Source organism: Pygocentrus nattereri, chromosome 19 (assembly GCF_015220715.1).
Source record: "Pygocentrus nattereri isolate fPygNat1 chromosome 19, fPygNat1.pri, whole genome shotgun sequence".
Taxonomy (NCBI): Eukaryota; Metazoa; Chordata; class Actinopteri; order Characiformes; family Serrasalmidae; genus Pygocentrus; species Pygocentrus nattereri.
The window spans coordinates 12,887,945-12,907,399 of NC_051229.1; the positions used below are offsets into that span (position 1 = coordinate 12,887,945).

The following is a 19,455-nucleotide window of genomic DNA, read 5'->3' on the forward strand; positions in this document are numbered from 1 at the left end:
GAGTGAAGACTTTTGACAATACAGTGTAGCCCAGTGCATTGCTAAACATGGTAAACACTTCACAGACGGAGGATACATTAAAGAAGCATTTTGTGCAGTGGGTGATTTGTTTGACGGTTTACCGGACAAGGATAATTTCATAGCTGGGATTAAAGAAATGCCTGTTTAGGCGTGAACTGTTCAGCGCTGTATCACTGGTACATGAGGGAACAGCAAGTGACTGGACTGAAAGACTGTGCTGTATTTAGTGTCACAATTGATGAAAGTGTGGAGATCAACTCTTTGTCCTGTTTGGCAGCTATAGCAAGATATTGTGATTCTTCTGGAGTATGATAGGAAACTTGCTGTTTGAAACCCATCTACGGCACTGCAACAGGTGAACACTAGGCTAAAACCTTTTAAAACATTTTGAAAGTCTTTGATTTTGAAAAAAAGGATTTGTCAAAATAATTTTGGACAAAAATGGACACCAACTGCATAACACACCAGGAAAATCTCTGTGCTGAGATGTCAATTTCTGATCTTAACACTGTGATGGCAATGGCTGCTCTGCCTTGACTCACAGGCAAGAGGAAATGGAATGTGCCTAGAGAGACATCCCAGTTCACTCCAGTGTCAACTGGCTAAGAAATGAAAATGTGCTTCAGAGTTTTGTGGACTGCTTTGAAGCAATTCAAATCTGTCTTGTTGAGAAGGACCAGCATTACCCACAGCTTGAGGACATCCGGTCGTCTGAACTTGTGGCTTTGACACACATTAAATCACACCTGAATGAACTCAGTGTCTACATACAGGGAGCTGGACAAACGGTCATGAGTCTGTTTGAGACATAGAAAGCATTCACCTGCAAACTTACAGTTTATGAGGAAGATATAGAAAATCACTATTTCAAACCCTTAAGATAGAGGCAACTGATTGACTTCCAGAGCCTGTCTCTGTGGACAATAAAGTAAATGCATGATCCCTTTTCATATATTGGACATCACTTTCAGAGGAATTTGTCTGTTTTAGGACGACTGCATTGGCAATGCTGACAGTCTTGGGTCGCCATATTTATGTGAGCACATCGTCTCACACATGAAGTCCATCCATACATTTTTCCTTTGATTGTCATTGGATCAGCTGACAGCATGTTAAGTAGCTGAAATATGAATATTGCTACATTTATGCTACAAGCAATCTATTGCTTGTGCATGCTGAAATGATGTCACATGAAAGTCTAATATTGTACATCATCTCTAAAACAACACCGGCTCCTCGAACTTCAGGCTATAACTGCTAAAGCAGCTTTACTCCCACATTTGACAAACCTTGCTGGTTTTTGTTGCCAGTCTTATGATGTTGGTTCACTGCACAGCAGCGTTAGCTTGCATGTAGCAATAAGCACAAAGAGTAACATAAAATATGGAGGAGATTTTAATGGAATATCTCGAGAAACACTTTAGTAACCTGTTGATCTTCACTAGCACTGAAATATCATCTCTTATCCAGCAGAAGAAAAACAAGACCTAGAGGCCTTTAGGTCGCTTCCCTCTGCAAAACTTAATTTAAACATTTAGATGCTATCATTTCCTGGGAGGGACCAAAGAGAGATATTTAAAATGAGACAGTGACATCATTTCAGTGTCCACAAACCAAAGGTTATTTCCAACTGTTGTTCAAGTGGCAGCTTTAAGTCCTTTCATAAAAGCCATAAAGATTTCTGCATGTTTTGGAGCAGATCTCTTAGTATTAATTTCAAATACCAGAGTTGATTTAAAAATCCATTCCACCAGCACATTGGTCACTAAAGGGCCTAAAAAGAAAAAGGCTCCACTCATTTTCAAGTATTCAAGTATTATCAAGTATTGCTGCACAGCTGTGTTATCTGTGCCAAATCACAATCAGAGAAGACCAATGCACACTGAAGTGATAGTTAGGCCTCTTTTACACACAGACTTCTGTGTGACGAGTGTGAAGCAGCAATGTGGCGACTGCAGCTTACACACATTAGCCATTCACACATACAGTGGAGTGGTACAGCTGGCCTGTACTGGAAAGTCTCACCACTTGTAACCTGCACTTGTAAGTTCTACAGATGTTCTTTTTCTGACTTTACTTGAGTAATAAAAATCTTCTTTGTTACAGAGCATGCTGCATTTGTTTACCCTCAGCAGTTTTTTTATGTGTGATGACGCAAACATTTCAAGCCAGTAGATCTAGACAGAAAATGAGTATGTGGCAAGAAATGTTTGTCTCTTACTGTGTTTGATAATGACCATGAGTTTTTTTCATGCATTTTGTATTATACTAGATGTTTGCATTGTTCACACCATGCAGAGGCAGTATGTGTGAAATGTTAAGCTGGCTTTATATGATGAAACAAGTTGCATGCATCATAATTCCCATGCAACTTGACAGTTACATAAAGCAATTCAGAACAACAGACGTTGCATGTAACACGTTCAGTTGCTCTGTTAGTTAGCCAAATTAGCAGCTTGTATTTTTTTGTACAGTGTATCATTCTTGCTATATAAAGTCATCCAGATGGTGTTATTTACATGTTTCAAGCATTTTGTAACCTTTGTATATCGCTCATGTGGATGCCAACCAAATTTGAGCCATTTCTAGAATTAGCTGGTATAAAGAGAGGAGAAAATGAGTTATCTAACATAGATAACTGCAGAGTAAGAAAAAAGGAACAGTAGCACAAGCAGCTGAATCTGAAAGGCTGTTTCATGAAACCTCTTCCAAGAACTTGAGACACTTGCAACTGTTGCGACTGAGTTTCAGGTTCAAATTGCAAGATACTTTATGGAATTTGTGTCCAATTTAGTTTCATTAAGGTTTCAAGTGAATAAAGTTGCAAGGAAGTTTCACTGTAAAGCTGACCTTAGAGCTAAGTGGTTCACATGTCATGACGTGGAGCCGCTTTACTCAGAGGCAGGAAGCATATTTGTCTCTGGAGTCTCTTGTAGAAACATGCACTTTTACTCACTCCTGAGTTCTTTAATTCTCTTTGTGTTACTCCTCTGTATCTCAGGTAAGATCAATGCTGCATCATTCCTTTGCACTGAACTTGTGTTCTTTACACTTTCACTTTAAATGCTTTTACTCTTCCACGTCAGGGTGGGAACTGACATCTTTGATGTGACCTGCTTTTTAATGTTTTGTCTCTAGTTTACTATGTTTCATAAAAAGTGTCTTTACTTAGTAGTGAACATTTTTAAGGACACCAATAGTTGTGAAGTTGGTTCTGGGTTCACGCTTAGCAAGAAAGGTTCGGTGTAATAACACAAAAGTCCTGTAACTTATAAGAGTAGAAACATTATTGTGGAATCATTTTTAAAACATTTTAATAACTGACCATCATTGTGAGAGCAACTGTTTAGCAAGTGGTGTAGACACATTTAAGTATTCACATTGTTCTTTAAATTGTCTTGGTTCTATATCCTTCACTGGCCTCTTTATTAGGTATATATCTACACTCGTTGTCCAACCTTACAGGTCCACTTACCATATAGGTTGCACTTTGTAGTCCTAGAGCTGATGTCCTACAATTGATTCCAAAACACAGAATTTAAATGTTTCAATGTTTTTTTTTTTCATTGATGGGCAAATTTAAATAAATACACCCTTAACTGATAAGTAAATAGATTAGATATGTAATCAAAAATCGAATACTTAAGCATTGGCTAAAAGGGATATATCTCACTAAGATGCAATATAGGATGCATTAGGCCATAGTCTGCCCACTGGGGGGCTTTCCAAAGCAGAATAAACTTAGATGACCTTACTTGCAGGTGCACTCTCAGTAAACTCGAGTCCCTATGATAAATGGTCCAGTAGAGCCTTGAAGGATCAGACATACTGGTACAAATAGGCTGAAACCAGCTTTTTTAAAAAAGAAGTGGCCGCACTGAATTTAAGAGAGGCCAAGTGATGGGGAAGTTTTTGAATATGGTCTAACGGAACATGAAGTTTTGAGGTGACATCATAACAACTCAGATAAGGGTATATAAGGGCTGACAGAACACTGTATTGGCGTAGCTGGTCTCCACGGACCTGTGTGCCATCTGAGCAGTGAAATAAAGAAGAAGCCATATTCTCTTTCCACAACTCAGCGGCTGGAGACCTTTTCCTTTTTGACGTCCTTTGACACATGATTGGGAGTGGACTTTACACGTAAAAGAAACATCAGTGCTATATTATGATTAATACCAACTTTATTAGAGAAATACAAGTTTGTGTTTTTCACTATACACCAACTTTTATTCTTTTAAAAAATTCATCATATCCAGCACTCCACCACAGTGCAGGTATTATTTGAGTGGCGGATCATTCTCAGCAATGCAGTGATACTGATGTGATGGCATGTTAGTGTGTATTGTACTGGTACGAGTGGATCAGACACAGCAGTGGTGCTGGAGTTTATAAATACTGTGTTCGCTTACTGTCCACTCTAATAGACACACCTGACTATTACAGCATCCGTATTTGTTGCTGTCCATCCATCCTCTAGTCCTTCATCAGTGGTCAGTGTCTGACTCCAGGACTTTATTGGCTGGTGGACTATTGTAGCGCTCCTAAACCAGGTTTTAAGTGTTTTACCCACGTGACTGAAATAACCTATAAGAGCACCCTGGTTTCACTAGGTTTATGTCAAATATGAAAAATGTCTACTTTAGAGACTTTAAAATTACAATGGCGGTGCCTCCAATCTCTACTAGGGCTGTATGCACACAGGTGGCTAAGCTAGCAGTACTGTTCACCACGGGGTTGGTGGAGGTTCGGCTGGCCGGACTGGCTAACCGCTGGCTAACAGGTTGTTCTGAGTATCCGTTGAACAGGGGAGGTCTTGAACGTGGTTGGACTATATAAAGCTTGGTTTTGCTAACCGAACAAGTCCCGCGTTAGCTATTCCCACGAGGCTTAGTGCTGTCCCTGATGGGGTTAACCTGCACCTCAATGACACCTAAACTACCTGCACGCAGTAAAACACAAGCGATAACAGAACATTACCGTCATTTCACTCATCGTACAGCGGCATAGTTACAGTTTTGCGTGATGTCGAGCTGACAAACACAACTGCAGGGCTATATTTTTGCTCCGTTGACCACGGAGACCACTCAGCTAGAACTCTTTTTCGCACTCTCGCACCCCTTTTTCCTTTTCTCTCAGCCCGCCCCCCTTCTCCCAGCAGACCCCACAAATGCAGAGAGCTATGGGACCAACAAGCAAAATAAAAGCAGGAAAATATGTATTAACAGAGACTGAATAGAGTATAGTTATCGCAACAATTATATAAACTATTTAAGGGAGATAACTATTCTGGAACTTTACTGTTAATTATTTATCAGGGTTACACCGTTCTCAGCCCAGCAGTGAGTCTGACATAGCTTGGCTAACATATAACTTCTATGCAGTGCAAAGAATGATGCACCACCCAAATATTACCTCCTTTGTGAGAGTCCTGACTGTTGAAGAACAGGCTGAAAGCGATTTAACAAATGATACAGAGAAACAGATGGACTACAGTCTGTTATTGTTTAAGTGGACCTAAATGTGCAAGTGGACCTAAAAAACTGGGAAGCAAGTGTCTAACTACTATTACTTTTAAAGAACCCTTGCAGAACCTTTGTTATTTTGGCTTCTGTTCTGCAGATTCTGAGAGCCTGAAGACACTGAAGAATTTAGCTGTAAAACGCGGAGGATCTCTTACTTTTCCATGTTTTTATGATGAGAAATACAAATCAAACCATAAATACTGGTGTAAAGGGCAGGACTGGCTCCTCTGTAAAATAGTAGCCTATACAAACACAAGTGGAAGAACATCAGTTACTGACCATCCAACCCAGAATATGTTTACTGTGGAACTAAACAGCCTCCAAGACTCTGACTCTGGATATTATTGGTGTGCTGTGGAAATTAGTGACGGATCAGATGACGGTGATTATGTGTACCTGACGGTCAGTTCAGGTAAGACGTCTCTCTGTGTGAAGTAGAATCTGTTCACTGTAACTTAGACGTGTTATTTATGATGGAGGATGTATTTATACGACTCATTCTCTGCCTCTTTATTCAGATCCTGCTGTGTCAGTGATAAACAGCAGAGTGAGTGGTCAGGAAGGGGGCAGTGTCAGTGTCCAGTGTCTCTACAGGGCTGAATATAAGAATAAACATATCAAGTGGTGCAGATTTAAAGACAAGAGGTGTTTCTTATGGGGGAGGACTGACACATCCCAGAATTCAGTAGTGCTGGTCAGTGATGATAGAAAAGAATCTGTCAGTGTGGAGATGAGGGGTCTGCAGAAGAGTGATGCTGGCTGGTACTGGTTCAGTGCAGGAGATGTGGAGGTTCCTGTTCACCTCACTGTCACTGAAAGACCTTCAAGTAAGATCACATGTATCAGAAATACTGTTCATATCTGCTGATCATCAAGCTGTAAGGTTGTTCCACTCACACCACTTTATATCTTATTTTCAACAGCAACAACAGCTGTGACTCCAGTTTCTGCCACTGAGAAAACGAGCATCAATGAAACCACTTCAGGTCTGATCACAAATAGAGGTTTACAATTAATCAAATCAAGAAATAAGAAGAATGAATATGTTTGTTTTGTCCTGCTAGTTTCTGAAACTATGACCAAAAATACAGAGACAACAACAGCAGAGCTGTAAGTGACGCTTTACTTTGTGTAAGTGTTAAAAAGCTGCTGTGCTTTCACACCTCAATATAACATGTTTTTGCTCTTTCCTTTTTCAAGAACAACTGCCCCTCCTGCAGTAACAGCTTCTGAAAAAGAAAATGACACAAGCAAGAGTGGAAAGATACAATATAAGTATGTGAAATTCAGATGAGGTGAACTTTTATTGATTTTAGATATGGTGTCCGATCACTGCTGCAAGTCACCCTGTAAAACGATAATTCAAAAGTCAGAGGAGTCAGGCTGAATTTGGCATGAGTTTTTCAAACCACAACTCTATTTATTAAAGTCACACACAGAGGCTCAACGAGAAGATCCAGCTTGATGTTTAGGTCTCACATGCAACATTATATTAATAAGAATAGTAAAGTAAAGAAAAGTAAGTGTAGCCCTCTTTTACCACAGAGGGGGTGGTGTTTGTGTTCGTGGGTGTGGTTCCCACCAGTTAAGCTCCCGTTGTTACCAGTTAACTTAACTTCACCCGTTCTAACTGTACTACACGTACCAACCATACAACCATAGAGTGGAGTCAGACACAGTTTTGAAAATAGTGTGTATTATAAAAATATATTTTATGCAACGAAAAAAAAACAATACACGAATACCAAAGATGTAAATAACCAAATGCTGTAAATAAACAATTTAGATAAGGATACTCTTAACTAGTTAAACAACTGCTACTGTGACCGGTCACTCTTTAAGGAACCTTTTAAAGCCGGCAAAGAAAAGAATAAAAATAATAAAAGGTGCAGGCCTGTTGAAGTGTAGTATTCCGGAAATCCCTTGTTTTTCTTTATCGGGACAGTACTCAAGTCAGTTCTTAGGTGTGGTGTGCTTACAAACTCGTCCTTAAGCGGCTCTTGGGAGACAGTGGGGCTTGAAATGGTGGCTCACCCGAGGAACCCTGAGCATTCCGGTAACTCGGAGCGCTAGCGGGCAGCATTCACGTCCCTCGGAGGCTAGACTGAGGAACCCTGAGCGTTCCGGTAACCCCGGGCGCTATCAGCTAGCGGTTGTCCCACGTAGCTTGGTTTATCACGGCAGACTACAGTCCAAAACTCTAGCCTCTGAATGGCTCTGGAGCTAGCGTTAGCGGTTAACGGCTAGCGGCTAATGCTAAAGCTACTGCACCCAGCATTAGCGCCAGGGAAACCCACTGCAAACTCACCCCTATCAGGCTGCACTTCAGCAGAGTGTCGTTACTGCTGTTTAAACCCTGACTGGTAGCAGTTTACTCACTTTAAACAGTAACAGAACTGAATAAACTCAAACACGGAGTACTATTAAGTCACGCGAGCTGCACGACTCCTCTCCCACGTCTCTCTCTCTATCTCTGTCTGAGCCCTCTGACTCTCTGTCTGCCTCTGACTCACTGTCCGAGCCCTCTGACTCTCTGTCTGCCTCTGACTCTCTGTCGGAGCCCTCTGACTCTGAGCCCGCGCATCAGCGTGTGTGTGCGCGCTTGCCCCTCCCCTGAGCACCAGTACCACTCTGATTGGAGAAAAGGGTAGACAGATTGTCTCTGTACCAATGAGATTTCAGAGCTCTGCTAGTAAGGTTAGATCTTGCAAGCACATGGGATCCTTCTACGCTTCACTCTACTTTGGCATATTAATTGGAGCAGCTAGTTATGCCAGCTAGCTATGCCCCGCCAGCATAAAAGTCTTTCACATGGTAGAACACACTTCAACAAAACATATTTCAATAAACGTTTAGTGAGACTAGGTTAGACTAGGGTTATGGGTTTGACCCTGGGCTACATCCCCCCCTTTCTAAAAGGTCTGGATGTCCTCATCAGACTGCAGTTTCTACCCGCCTGAACTCCCTTTTAAGATTCTGCAACTTTGGCTGAACTACGGTGGCACCCTTATCACTGAGCGGTGATGTTCCAATCCTAAGGCCTCTATGTACAATTTCTATTGGTAGATCTGCAGGTTTTCCTAGTTCCTCATAGCTCAACCTTACTACAGGCTTAACAGTGCGCTTCTCTTTAATAACTGAGGGAAGCATCTCTGTAGAGGTTGGTTCTGAGAAGAGATCACTGCATGCATTGTGTGACACGTCACCCACATTAGGGAACAAAGACACTCTCCCCTGTTCAGGCAGCACTTCTTCCGGACTGCTCTCCACGGCCTCCTCGTCATCGTCCAGCGGCATCTCAACACTCTCCGCATCCTCAGGAAGGTTGGCTGGCTCAGCTTCCTCACTGCTGACCTCTGCTTCACTGGGATAACTGGGGGTATCAGCTCTTGTCAGGACTTCTCTCTTGGCAAATAAGGTCTGTAACTGGGACAGCTCACTTCTCCAGTGGTCAGTAGGCCTAGAGTAGATCCTCTCTTCCTCAGACTCAGATGGATCACTACTGCTCTCTCTCAACAGATGTCCACTCCTTCTCTTGGGTGGCTTGTTCTGTCGGGTTTGTCTGGCTGGAGCTTGTGAGAGACTTACGTCTTGGGCATCTTCCGCCCCGGCAACCGAATTAGGCATCCCACAGGCAACAAATGATCTCGGTGAAGGGTCTTTACTATCCTTTTCCCTCTTTCAGGCTGCAGGCGATACACAGGGAGGTTGGGTAGCTTTCCCAACACGACATAGGGTTCAGAACTCCACTTGTCTTTGAGCTTCCCACTTTCTCCAAAAGCACGCATGAGGACACGATCTCCCTCCTCTAGTTTTTGGGGGAGAACACAAGCATCGTACCGACGTTTGTTTCTCTGATGCAGTCGGTCAGAATTCTCTACAGCCAACTGGTATGCTTGTTTCAAATTACTCCGTAACCTCTCAACATACTGCTGATGGTGAACACCTTCTTCCACCTGTAATGGTGTTTCAAAACAGAGGTCGATCGGGAGGCGGGCCTCACGTCCAAACATCAGAAGGTAAGGAGAATATCCAGTAGCATCATTACGAGTAGAATTGTATGCGTGCACTAGCAGGGCAACTTGTTGGCTCCATTGCCGTTTCTGGCTTGGCTTCAAAGTACCCAGCATGGACAGGAGGGTCCTGTTAAAGCGTTCTGGCTGTGGGTCACCTTGAGGGTGATATATGGTGGTATGTGACTTCCTCACTCCGAGTAACTGTAGAAGCTCCTTCACCAACTTGCTCTCGAAATCCCGCCCCTGGTCAGAATGAATCCGAGCAGGTAACCCGTAATGAACGAAGAACTTCTCCACCAGCACCTTTGCAACTGTCAAGGCCTTCTGGTCACGGGTGGGGTAAGCCTGGGCATAACGTGTAAAATGATCTGTCACAATTAAGATGTTAGAAATACCTTTGGAATCAGGCTCCAAAGATAAAAAATCAATACAGACCAGATCCAATGGACCGTTACTTGAGATCTGCTGCAGAGGAGACGCTCGGTGCGGAATGGTTTTTCGGACCACACATCTGCCACAATTCTTGATGTAATTGGTGACATATGCCAGCATTTTTGGCCAATAGAATCGATCTCGGGTCAGGGCTAGTGTTCTCTCGATGCCCAAATGACCAGACTCATCATGGAGGGACTTCAAAACTTTCTCCCTGTACTGCGCAGGCAGAACCAACTGAAGACCCGGTTCCTCCCCAGCCTTACTAGTCTTTCTATACAGGAGACCATTGACCATCATGAGCTTCTTTTCCTCTCTTCGGAACAACGCGAAGTCGGGGTCAACCTCTGATCTGTTAGTGGGCCATTCTCCCCTCAGCACTGCTTGACGCACTTTACCAATGACGGCATCATTTTCTTGGGCAAGTCGCAATTCTTTTGAACTCACTTGTTCTGGTAGACTGGGAGTCAGCTTAGTTGGGTAAGCATAGCAGTCAGGTATAGCTTGAGGAGATGCTCCTAGGCTTTCAATGCATTGGGACATGTGTGCAGACTTACTGAAGTTCACTTGTTTGCACACAGTCTTAACACTCTGTGGAGACAGCCGTCCCCTGTCTTCGGCTGCATTTCGGGATAACAAATCTGCATCCACGTTCTCTCTACCCGGCCTATATTGGATCCCAAAGTCATATGTGGACAAAGCTGCTAGCCACCTATGGCCTGTGGCGTTCAGCTTAGCAGAGGTTAGGACGTATGTGAGCGGGTTGTTGTCTGTTCTCACAGTGAACTGTGCACCATACAGGTAGTCGTGTAGTTTATCCACCACTGCCCACTTTAAAGCCAGGAACTCAAGTTGATGAGCAGGATAATTTCGCTCTGAATTACTAAGCTTTCTGCTTGCATAAGCAACAGGGCGCAGGCCCTATGGAAACTGCTGATTCAGCACTGCACCCAACCCATCTAAGCTGGCGTCAACATGAAGTATGTAAGGCTTGTTGGGATCGGCAAAAGCCAGAACAGGAGCATGAGCGAGGCAGTACTTGATCTTCTCGAATGCTTCAGTGCACTCAGGTGTCCATCGCTCATTGAAAGGCTCAGATTTTCGGAGATAGGGCTGTTCCTTCTTGTGAGCTTTCCTTTTCTGCGTGGGTGGGTAGCCTCTTGTTAGGTCAGTCAGGGGACGCACAATAGCAGAGTAGTTGGCGATAAATCGCCTATAATACCCACAAAACCCAAGAAAGGACTGCAAAGACTTCAGGTCAGTTGGTTGCGGCCAATGTGAAACAGCCTTGATTTTGTCAGGGTCTGTAGCGATTCCAGCAGCAGATACAATGTGTCCCACGTACTTTACTTGAGTCTGACAGAATTGACACTTGTCAATGGAGACTTTTAGACCATGCTCTTCCAGTCTATCCAGGACTCTGAACAACCGTTCTTCGTGTTCAGCGAGGGTCCGTCCAAAAACTATAACATTGTCTAGATAAACTAGACACTGCAGCAAGTTCATGTCTCCCACCACTCGTTCCATCAGTCTCTGAAATGTAGCGGGGGCTCCAGTGATTCCTTGTGGCATTCTCTCAAATTGGTAGAATCCTAGGGGACAGATGAAGGCAGTTTTCTCCTTATCTTCATCAGCCATCTCTATCTGATAGTATCCACTCCTAAGATCGAGGACAGAGAACCACTGACTGCCTGATAAACAGTCGAGAGCATCATTCACCCTTGGGACGGTATACTGATCTGGGACAGTTCGAGAGTTTAGGGTACGATAGTCTACACACATTCGGATCTTCCCGCTTTTCTTTCTGGCCACTACTATAGCTGAAGCATATGGACTGCGAGACTCTTTAATAATTCCTGCGGCCAGCAAATCCTGCAGGTGGCGGCGGACGTCATCAAGATCAGCAGGTGCAAGACGACGGGACCTCTCTCTGAATGGTCGTGGATCACTGAGGCGGATTTCATGCTTCACACCCTTGGCCATGCCCACATCCCACTCGTTCACTGAGAACACGTTGGTCCTTTGAGCTAGTCTATGTACCAACCTTTCTTTCCATGCCTTAGGGATGGGAGAGTCTCCGAAACAGAAGAGCTTAGGGTCAATCTGGCCTTTTGTGCTTGTCGTGGCCTTAACTTCTGTCACCACGTCAGCTCAGTAGATGTGTGCTATGATGGAACCCTTTGGAATGGCCCTATCCCTGACAGTCTCATTCTGTATCCATAATGACACAGTTCCGTGCTGTATGTCAGAAGGAAGAAGTACACATGGAGGTAATGTAACTCCAGATGGCAGCATACTCTGTGAGTCAATGACCAGGATGCTTGGTTTCTCTCCCTGGTTAACCACTGCTTTACAAATGGCATGACGGGCTTCACCAGCAGGGATGGTCAGCGGGCCTGGACCTACCCATTTTATGTCCTGAACATTCATCCACAGGCCCATTTTTCAGGCAGGAATTTCTGCGGCGTTCTGGAAGAGTGTTAACACGCCATACCTTAGCCTGGCGACAGTGCTCTTCGAGTTTGGACTCATCACTCGGTCTATGATGAAAGGATCTTGCATTAGTACCAATGATCACAGGCACTTGGTCAGGTCCTGGGGGATCTGGACACACCAGAGCTAATATGGACTTGGGCTGCTGACAGTTTCCATCTTCAATGAACTCTATGCTAACAGCCACATAACCCCAGTAGGGGTAGCTTGAGTCTCCTAAGCCCCATATGGCAAGGCTAGAAATGGGTTGGAGCGGTATATGCTTCAAATGCTGTTGGTACCACTGTTCAAAAATAATGGTTACCGTGGAGCCACTGTCCATCAAAGCAGTACAGCTGCTACCTTCAATCATAACTTGGCTTAATGAAGTCTTACCCACTAGGCCATCAGGGAGACTTGGAAGCTTGGGGGTATAAACAGTGCTGGTCTTGACAGTGCAGGTCTTGACATTACTCTGGCTCACTGGGAGTTCATCTTTGACTGGTGAAGACTCATTGTGTCTTTGTCTTCTTAGTGCACTAATCAGCTTGGAGATTACTTTACTGGAGTCTTGGGCAGCAAAACATCTCCTGCTCACATGGCCATCTTCTCCACAGCGGTAACAAAAGAATGTCTCTTTCCGACTCATCTCTGTACACCTTTCCTGTGGGTCTCTTCGCGCTGAACTGGGGAACCTTGCTGTAGCATCGCCGCCTTGTCTACTTCTCTGTGCCTTTTGTGTAGTGTCTTTAAAGGTGACGGCCATGGCCTGGAGTTGGTGTTGCATGTCACTTACTTGTTGCTGTATACACTTGACTGCGTTTCTTTCTTCCTGTTTGACTGTTTTGTGTGACTGCCTTAGTTCATCTTCCACATGGGCTTGTGAAGCATCCAATGTCATCTTAGAGATTTTGGTCTTCAGCTGTTCAATCTCATTTTGCAGTTTGACCGTTTCAGAAGGGCTTGCTAGCATATCCTCAGTGGCACTAAACCGTCTCACTGTAGCTTTGGCTGTTCCAAGGGTGGTCTTTCGTCGCACTAGTTGTCTATCCTCTTCCTCGCGTACCTCATTCAACAGTTCCAGAAATCTTGGAGGGCAGTGTCGGCGCTCTCTTATGCGTAACTGCACCAGCATCAGTTCAGACTCGGTGGCTCCTCTTAGCAGTTGCTCTATACGAGCCCCATCTCGCTGGGTTGGTAGGAGTCCACCTTTCTGTACAACTTTAGTCAAAGTTCGCTCAATTCGTCTCAAGAAATCTGACAGTTTCTCTCCAAAGTGCTGTCGCATAGATCTGAAAGCTATGTACACATCTTCTCCAGTTTCTGTGGAGCCAAAGACTTTCTCCAAAGCTGCTATATAATCATCAGGGGTCACATCAGGATCATTAGCGCGGACAGCTTGGGCTATTTCGAAAGCGGGACCCTTTAAACTCTCCAAAATCCTTTTCCTTTTTTCACGATCTGGGAGTTCAGCTTCATCTACCATCAATCTGGCTTGTTCCAACCAGATGTCAAGGCTCTCTTCACCAGCTGGAGTGGGGACTAGGCCTGAGAAGGCTCTTAGCCGTCTGAACACATGGCTGTCATATGAGGGTTTTGCAGACTTTTCAATGAGGGTTTCAACTACCTGAAAAAAGGTCTCCATGGGAATGGATGACTGAGGCGCTGACTGAGCAGGTTCAGAGTAGGGGTGGTCTTCTAAGGGGCTTGGTACCGGTTCTGGAGGGTCAGGGGGGGTGACTTTGGTCGCCATTACTACAGGGGTGACATCATCAGGCCCACTAAGTGCCCATGGGCTACCTCCCTCTAGAGGGTGTATTTCACGGGGTACAGACTCTGCACTGACCTTACCTTTGCACTCACACAACACTACAAGACTTTGGGTCTGTGGCTCAAATAAGCGCCCACGTACTCGCACCCTCCCCAAAGCTTTAATATGTTCCAATGCTTTCTCAATATCTCCTGTCTCAGTACCTTCAGGGACCTGACTCACTACTAGGCAAATTTTATTTATACAGCACTTATACAGTGCTTTACAAAACATAACACAATATAAAATATACAACATGACATTACAAAAAAAAAAAAAAAAAAAAACCAAGACTGGCAGTACCTTAGCTGCCTTGACCATTATCCAAATGTCTTTAGTTGCTTTTTGAAAGACTCCACAGAATCACTTGATCTTATAAAAGGGGGCAGTGTATTCCACAATTTAGGAGCGACAACCTGAAATGCTCGATCTCCACGAGTCTTTAATCGAGACCGTGGAACAGACAGTTCATGTAAATTACTCGACCTAAGAGAATGTGCTGATACGTATGGATGAAGCAGATCAAGCACATACATAGGACCATGCGATACTCTGACCATGCGATACTCTGACCATGCGATACTCTGAACATGCAATACTCTGACCATGCAATACTCTGACCATGCAATACTCTGACCATGCGATACTCTGACCATGCAATACTCTGTAAATAAGTGTAAGGATTTTAAACTGAATCCTATACTCAACAGGAAGCCAGTGTAATGAAACTAACAGAGGGGTAATGTGAGACCATCTATTTGACTTGGTCAGTAAACTTGCTCCAGCATTCAGAATCACCTGCAATCGGTCACGAGCAGACATACTAAGTGAAGAAAAAAGAGCATTAGTAATCAATACGAGATGAGATAAATGCCAGTGTAAGCATCTCTAGCTCCACCCTTGAAACTACAGACCTCAATTTACTGATATTCCTTAAGCAGAAAAAACAAGATCTTGTCAGTTGTTTAACATGTGTGTCAAACAACAATGACTGATCAAAAATGACACCCAGATTACACAGGCTGGAGTGGACAACAGGGGAAAGAAAACCAAGATTTTGTTTAATCATTGGGGTAACCTTTTCAGGAGCAACAATCAAGACTTCAGTCTCATCAGCATTCAGCTGTAAAAAGTTATATAAAGTTATCAAAACCACACCTGAGGCACGATACTGCATACTGAGGAGCACATTGCATGTTGTTTCTTTCAGACTACTTCATCCTAGCAAGTTCTTACACAATATTTGGGGCCTCTCACAAGTGAATCTCCTTGTAGATACTGAAAATGTAAAGTGATAAATATCTAAAAATGTATTACATAAGGTATTAAATGCGTGAATATCCAAAGTATCATAAGCTTGATTCAGTTTAGATCCTTTTCTGTTCTTCGTGCTCTTTTTACTCCTTTGTCAGACAGATATTATTCACAACCTGCAGCATTTAGAAGTGTTACCAGAAGATAACAAAGCAGTATAAATGTCTGCAGTGTTGGAGTGACCTTAAACTGTGCAATATCTACAGCTCCTGTGTTTCCTCACCACCTTTTGTCTAAACTTGGCCCTGTTAAATGTGAGCCCACTAGAGTTATTTGGTATCAAAATCCAAATAGTAATGCAATTACAATTATTAGTAATTTGTGCAGTTGTTTTTCGCTTAGCGCTCAATCAAAAGGTCTGCTTCATGGAGTCACATCTTACCTAACACTTCAGTAGCATTGTGTGGTACCCTCCATTGCAGAGGTCTCCAACTTGGGTCCTGGAGAGCTACATTCCTGTGGTGTCTAGTTCCAACCACAATCAACCACAGCTAATTAACTTCTTCAGACGTTCCTGATAGGCTGGATTAGTGTAATATTCTTTGAATAATATGTATGTATGTATGTATATATAGCCTTATGAACCTCTGACATTGGGCATGATGACCTTATGTGTCATGCCACAAATCCAGAGCATCAGTTCTATTAGCAGTACTCTAAGGAGATCATACAAGCTATGTGTGTACAGTTTAACTCTGTGTCAGTAAAGGGTTCAACTTTAACGTAGCTGAGTTCACTAATTAGAATGGCTGTCTGACATTTCTGGACATATGTGTTTCCATTCTGCAAGACATTTAAATAGCGCAGTCTGGTAAATGGTCTTGGTCGGTAAAAATAGCTGGACTTTCACACCTCAGTGTGGCATGTTTTTGCATTTTGCTTTATGAAGTAGAAGGACTGCCCCTCCTGCAGTAACAGCTTCAGAGTAGGTAGACGACACAAGCAACAGTGGGAAGATTAGTAGGTGAAAAGCAGATGAATTGAACTTAGATTATAAATGCATTACTGAAAGATAATTCAAAATACATGAACCAAGATGTGTCTCTCTTTAGTTTAGTTAGTACAGCAAATGTAAGCAATGCTGACTTACACATACACCATATGTCCAAAAGTTTGTAGACACCTGCTTATCCAACATTTCTTCTGAAATTGGGGGTATTAGTAGAGTTTGTCCCATTTATTACAGTCTACTCTTCTGCAAAAGCTTTACACTAGATGTTGGAACATTGATGTGAGAATTTGACTGCATTCAGCCACAAGAGCATTAGTGAAGGTCAGGTACTGATGTTGTGTTTTGCATGCCATTTCAGTAGTAACAGCTTCTGAGAAGGTTAGTGACTCAAGTGAAGGAAAGCAACAGAAGTAATTCACACATGATCTGAAATGCTGATGAACTAAACTATTTGAATTGTGTACATTAGATAATAAAATGTATCTTATTTGACAGCATGTGTACATGTACATGTACTTTAGGTTAAATGTAAAGTTTTCAGTGAAATTATTCATTGCAGAAATGTAAATACCAGGCTCATCTGGATTCTACTGGCTGTAGGCCTGGGGCTTCTGCTGATTTTGACCATCATTATAACCTGTATGTTGGCAAAAAAATGCAGTAAGTAATGTTTATCTTACATTTTCTCACAGATTTTTTTAGCATGCTTTTAAAATGTTGCTATTGTAAAGGACAGGATTAAAAATGAATAACAGAATGTTACTGTTGTGCTATCTTGTGTATTATGAATATTGTGTTATTACATAAGTATAAGTAGGCCACTAATTCTTTAATATCTCCCTCTAACAGATGGAAATCAAACAGAGAGCAGAGGGAGGGTCAGTAACACTGCAGTTCACACGGTCAGTATTGAGGTTCTGGTGCATTTTTGCTGTTGGTGCAGTAGTTAGTGTTGTGCCTCTTTTGCATCAGACTTGTAATTTTGAAAGCTTGTTTGTTTTTAGAAAATGAATAAAATACTTTATGGGTGTTTTTTGGTCATCTACTTTTGACTAAAATCCCATTTGTGTGTGTGAAACAGACACTTACGACTGAAAGCCCAGTGATGTACAGTGCTGTGAATCGTAGTAAGAAAAAGTTAAGGCTTTATTTTTCACACACATCTGTATATCAGGGGTGTAGACATGGGTAGGCCTACATTGATCACAAGTCTCCCAATCAAATGCTGAAACGATATTTATGATGTTGCATTTTTTGTGGTAAATTATTTATTTTTTTTCATACATTTTCAAAGTTGCATTTTTTGTTTAACAAATACTACAATGGGCTTTGGCATCAAAGGTAAAACATAAATGGTCCATAAACATTTTCACGCCTGCTATGGCAGTAATTAGCCTATGATGATTAGGTTTAGGTGTTGTTCCTCTTCTTTGTACATCTCAGCTGTCAGATTATACCCCACTTATGTCGTCTTCATTGGGCAGAAATAGTGTCTGTGGTGAGCGGACACATGCTTTTATTTAACGTGTTGCACTGCCTAAACTACTGCTGCATGCAAACGGTATTTGATTACTGAAACATTAAGAGATTAAGTTACTGAGTATATTGTGTCCACAGTCTTCATCTGCATTGGATCATGAAAGTGTCGTCATCTACAGCAGCGTAACCACAACAACCAAAAAGAAAACTGTAAGTAAAAATACAGCCTTTTTCACCAGTAGCAGTTCACTGTTTTGATCACTTCACAGTAAGTTGAGTGGACATTAGCTGGTTGAAAGCTACACTATATTTCTAAAAGTATCTGAATTCAATGATTTGGATGGGTGAATGAATACTTTTGAAAATATAGCGTATAAGTGTTTATATAGTTTACACTATTACTTTGACCTCAACCTTATTAAGCATTTAGTTTAGCTGGTGAAAGAGCACTCAGGGTGGTAGGAGTGAGAGATCCTCCTTTATTTCTAACCCTGTCCTATTTTCCAGCTCTCTCAGGCAGTCAGAGATGATGAGGTGATCTACAGCTCTGTGGTTTTGGAATAAGAGGTGAGAGAGTCTCAGAGTGAGGGTCAACAGCTGTGAAATGGTCCGTAATGGAATTCAGTATACTTACTGCTTAGTGCTTAAGCGTTGAAGAGAAATTATTAAAAATACAAAGTTGCTTAAAATCATTAAATGGGGAATTAAAAGGAAGTACAAAGTACATAAAAATAAAAATATAACTTTTAACAAAGTTAATATGAAAAGGCTTAAATGTTTTTGAAATGATCTTATTAAGGCTAATGTGCAGTAAAAATAGATGTTTAGAGCTCAATCATGAGCAGATGAAAAGAGGAATGTTTTAAAATGCAGTTAAAAATCATTAAACTTGAAAATTAAGAAGCAAACCTCAGACACCAAACACATTTTTGCCTTTAAGCACTTTTGGGGTCAGGTGAAAATTGTGTACATTTGATTTGTTTTTTTTCTTTTGTGTGTTCTGATTTCAGGTGTAAGCGAGTGTGTTTCTGGCCAGGTCTCTTACAATGAAGATACTGCAATTCAAGACATCTTACAATGAACTTGTACTATATCTCATATAATTATGATGAAAATGGTTTCATTCTAAGACTTTAGCTTAAGGTTTTTACTTCCTCTTGATTCACACTTTCTATCTGTAAAAAGCCCTTTAGAATTACCTGCAGCTACACTGCTTATACAAATGTAAAGATAAAGGAATGGATTGCTGAAAAATGTCATCAACAAGACAAGTTTTGTGTCCAAATACTGTTTCTTTAGTTTAGCTCAGGAGCTAATGGTTAATGTTGCTAACAAACATTTACGGCATTTGGCTGATACAGAGCGACTTACAATTTGATCATTTTACACAGATAGGCCAAGGCGGTGTTAGGAGTCTTGCCCAAGGACTCTTAT

General features: G+C 42.3%; 1 protein-coding gene across 1 annotated transcript; it reads left to right on the forward strand.

Moving 5' to 3' along the window:
* The first annotated feature begins 1,204 nt into the window (after positions 1-1,204).
* On the forward strand, positions 1,205-19,098 carry LOC108410866 (polymeric immunoglobulin receptor-like). The gene is made up of 11 exons (XM_037531129.1): positions 1,205-1,236; positions 5,630-5,958; positions 6,065-6,373; positions 6,470-6,532; positions 6,611-6,656; positions 6,747-6,821; positions 17,117-17,202; positions 17,392-17,444; positions 18,160-18,231; positions 18,529-18,588; positions 19,032-19,098. The coding sequence occupies exons 1-10, from the start codon at positions 1,205-1,207 to the stop codon at positions 18,583-18,585; spliced, it is 1,122 nt and encodes a 373-aa protein (XP_037387026.1). The 3' UTR covers positions 18,586-18,588; positions 19,032-19,098.
* Positions 19,099-19,455: the final 357 nt, after the last annotated feature.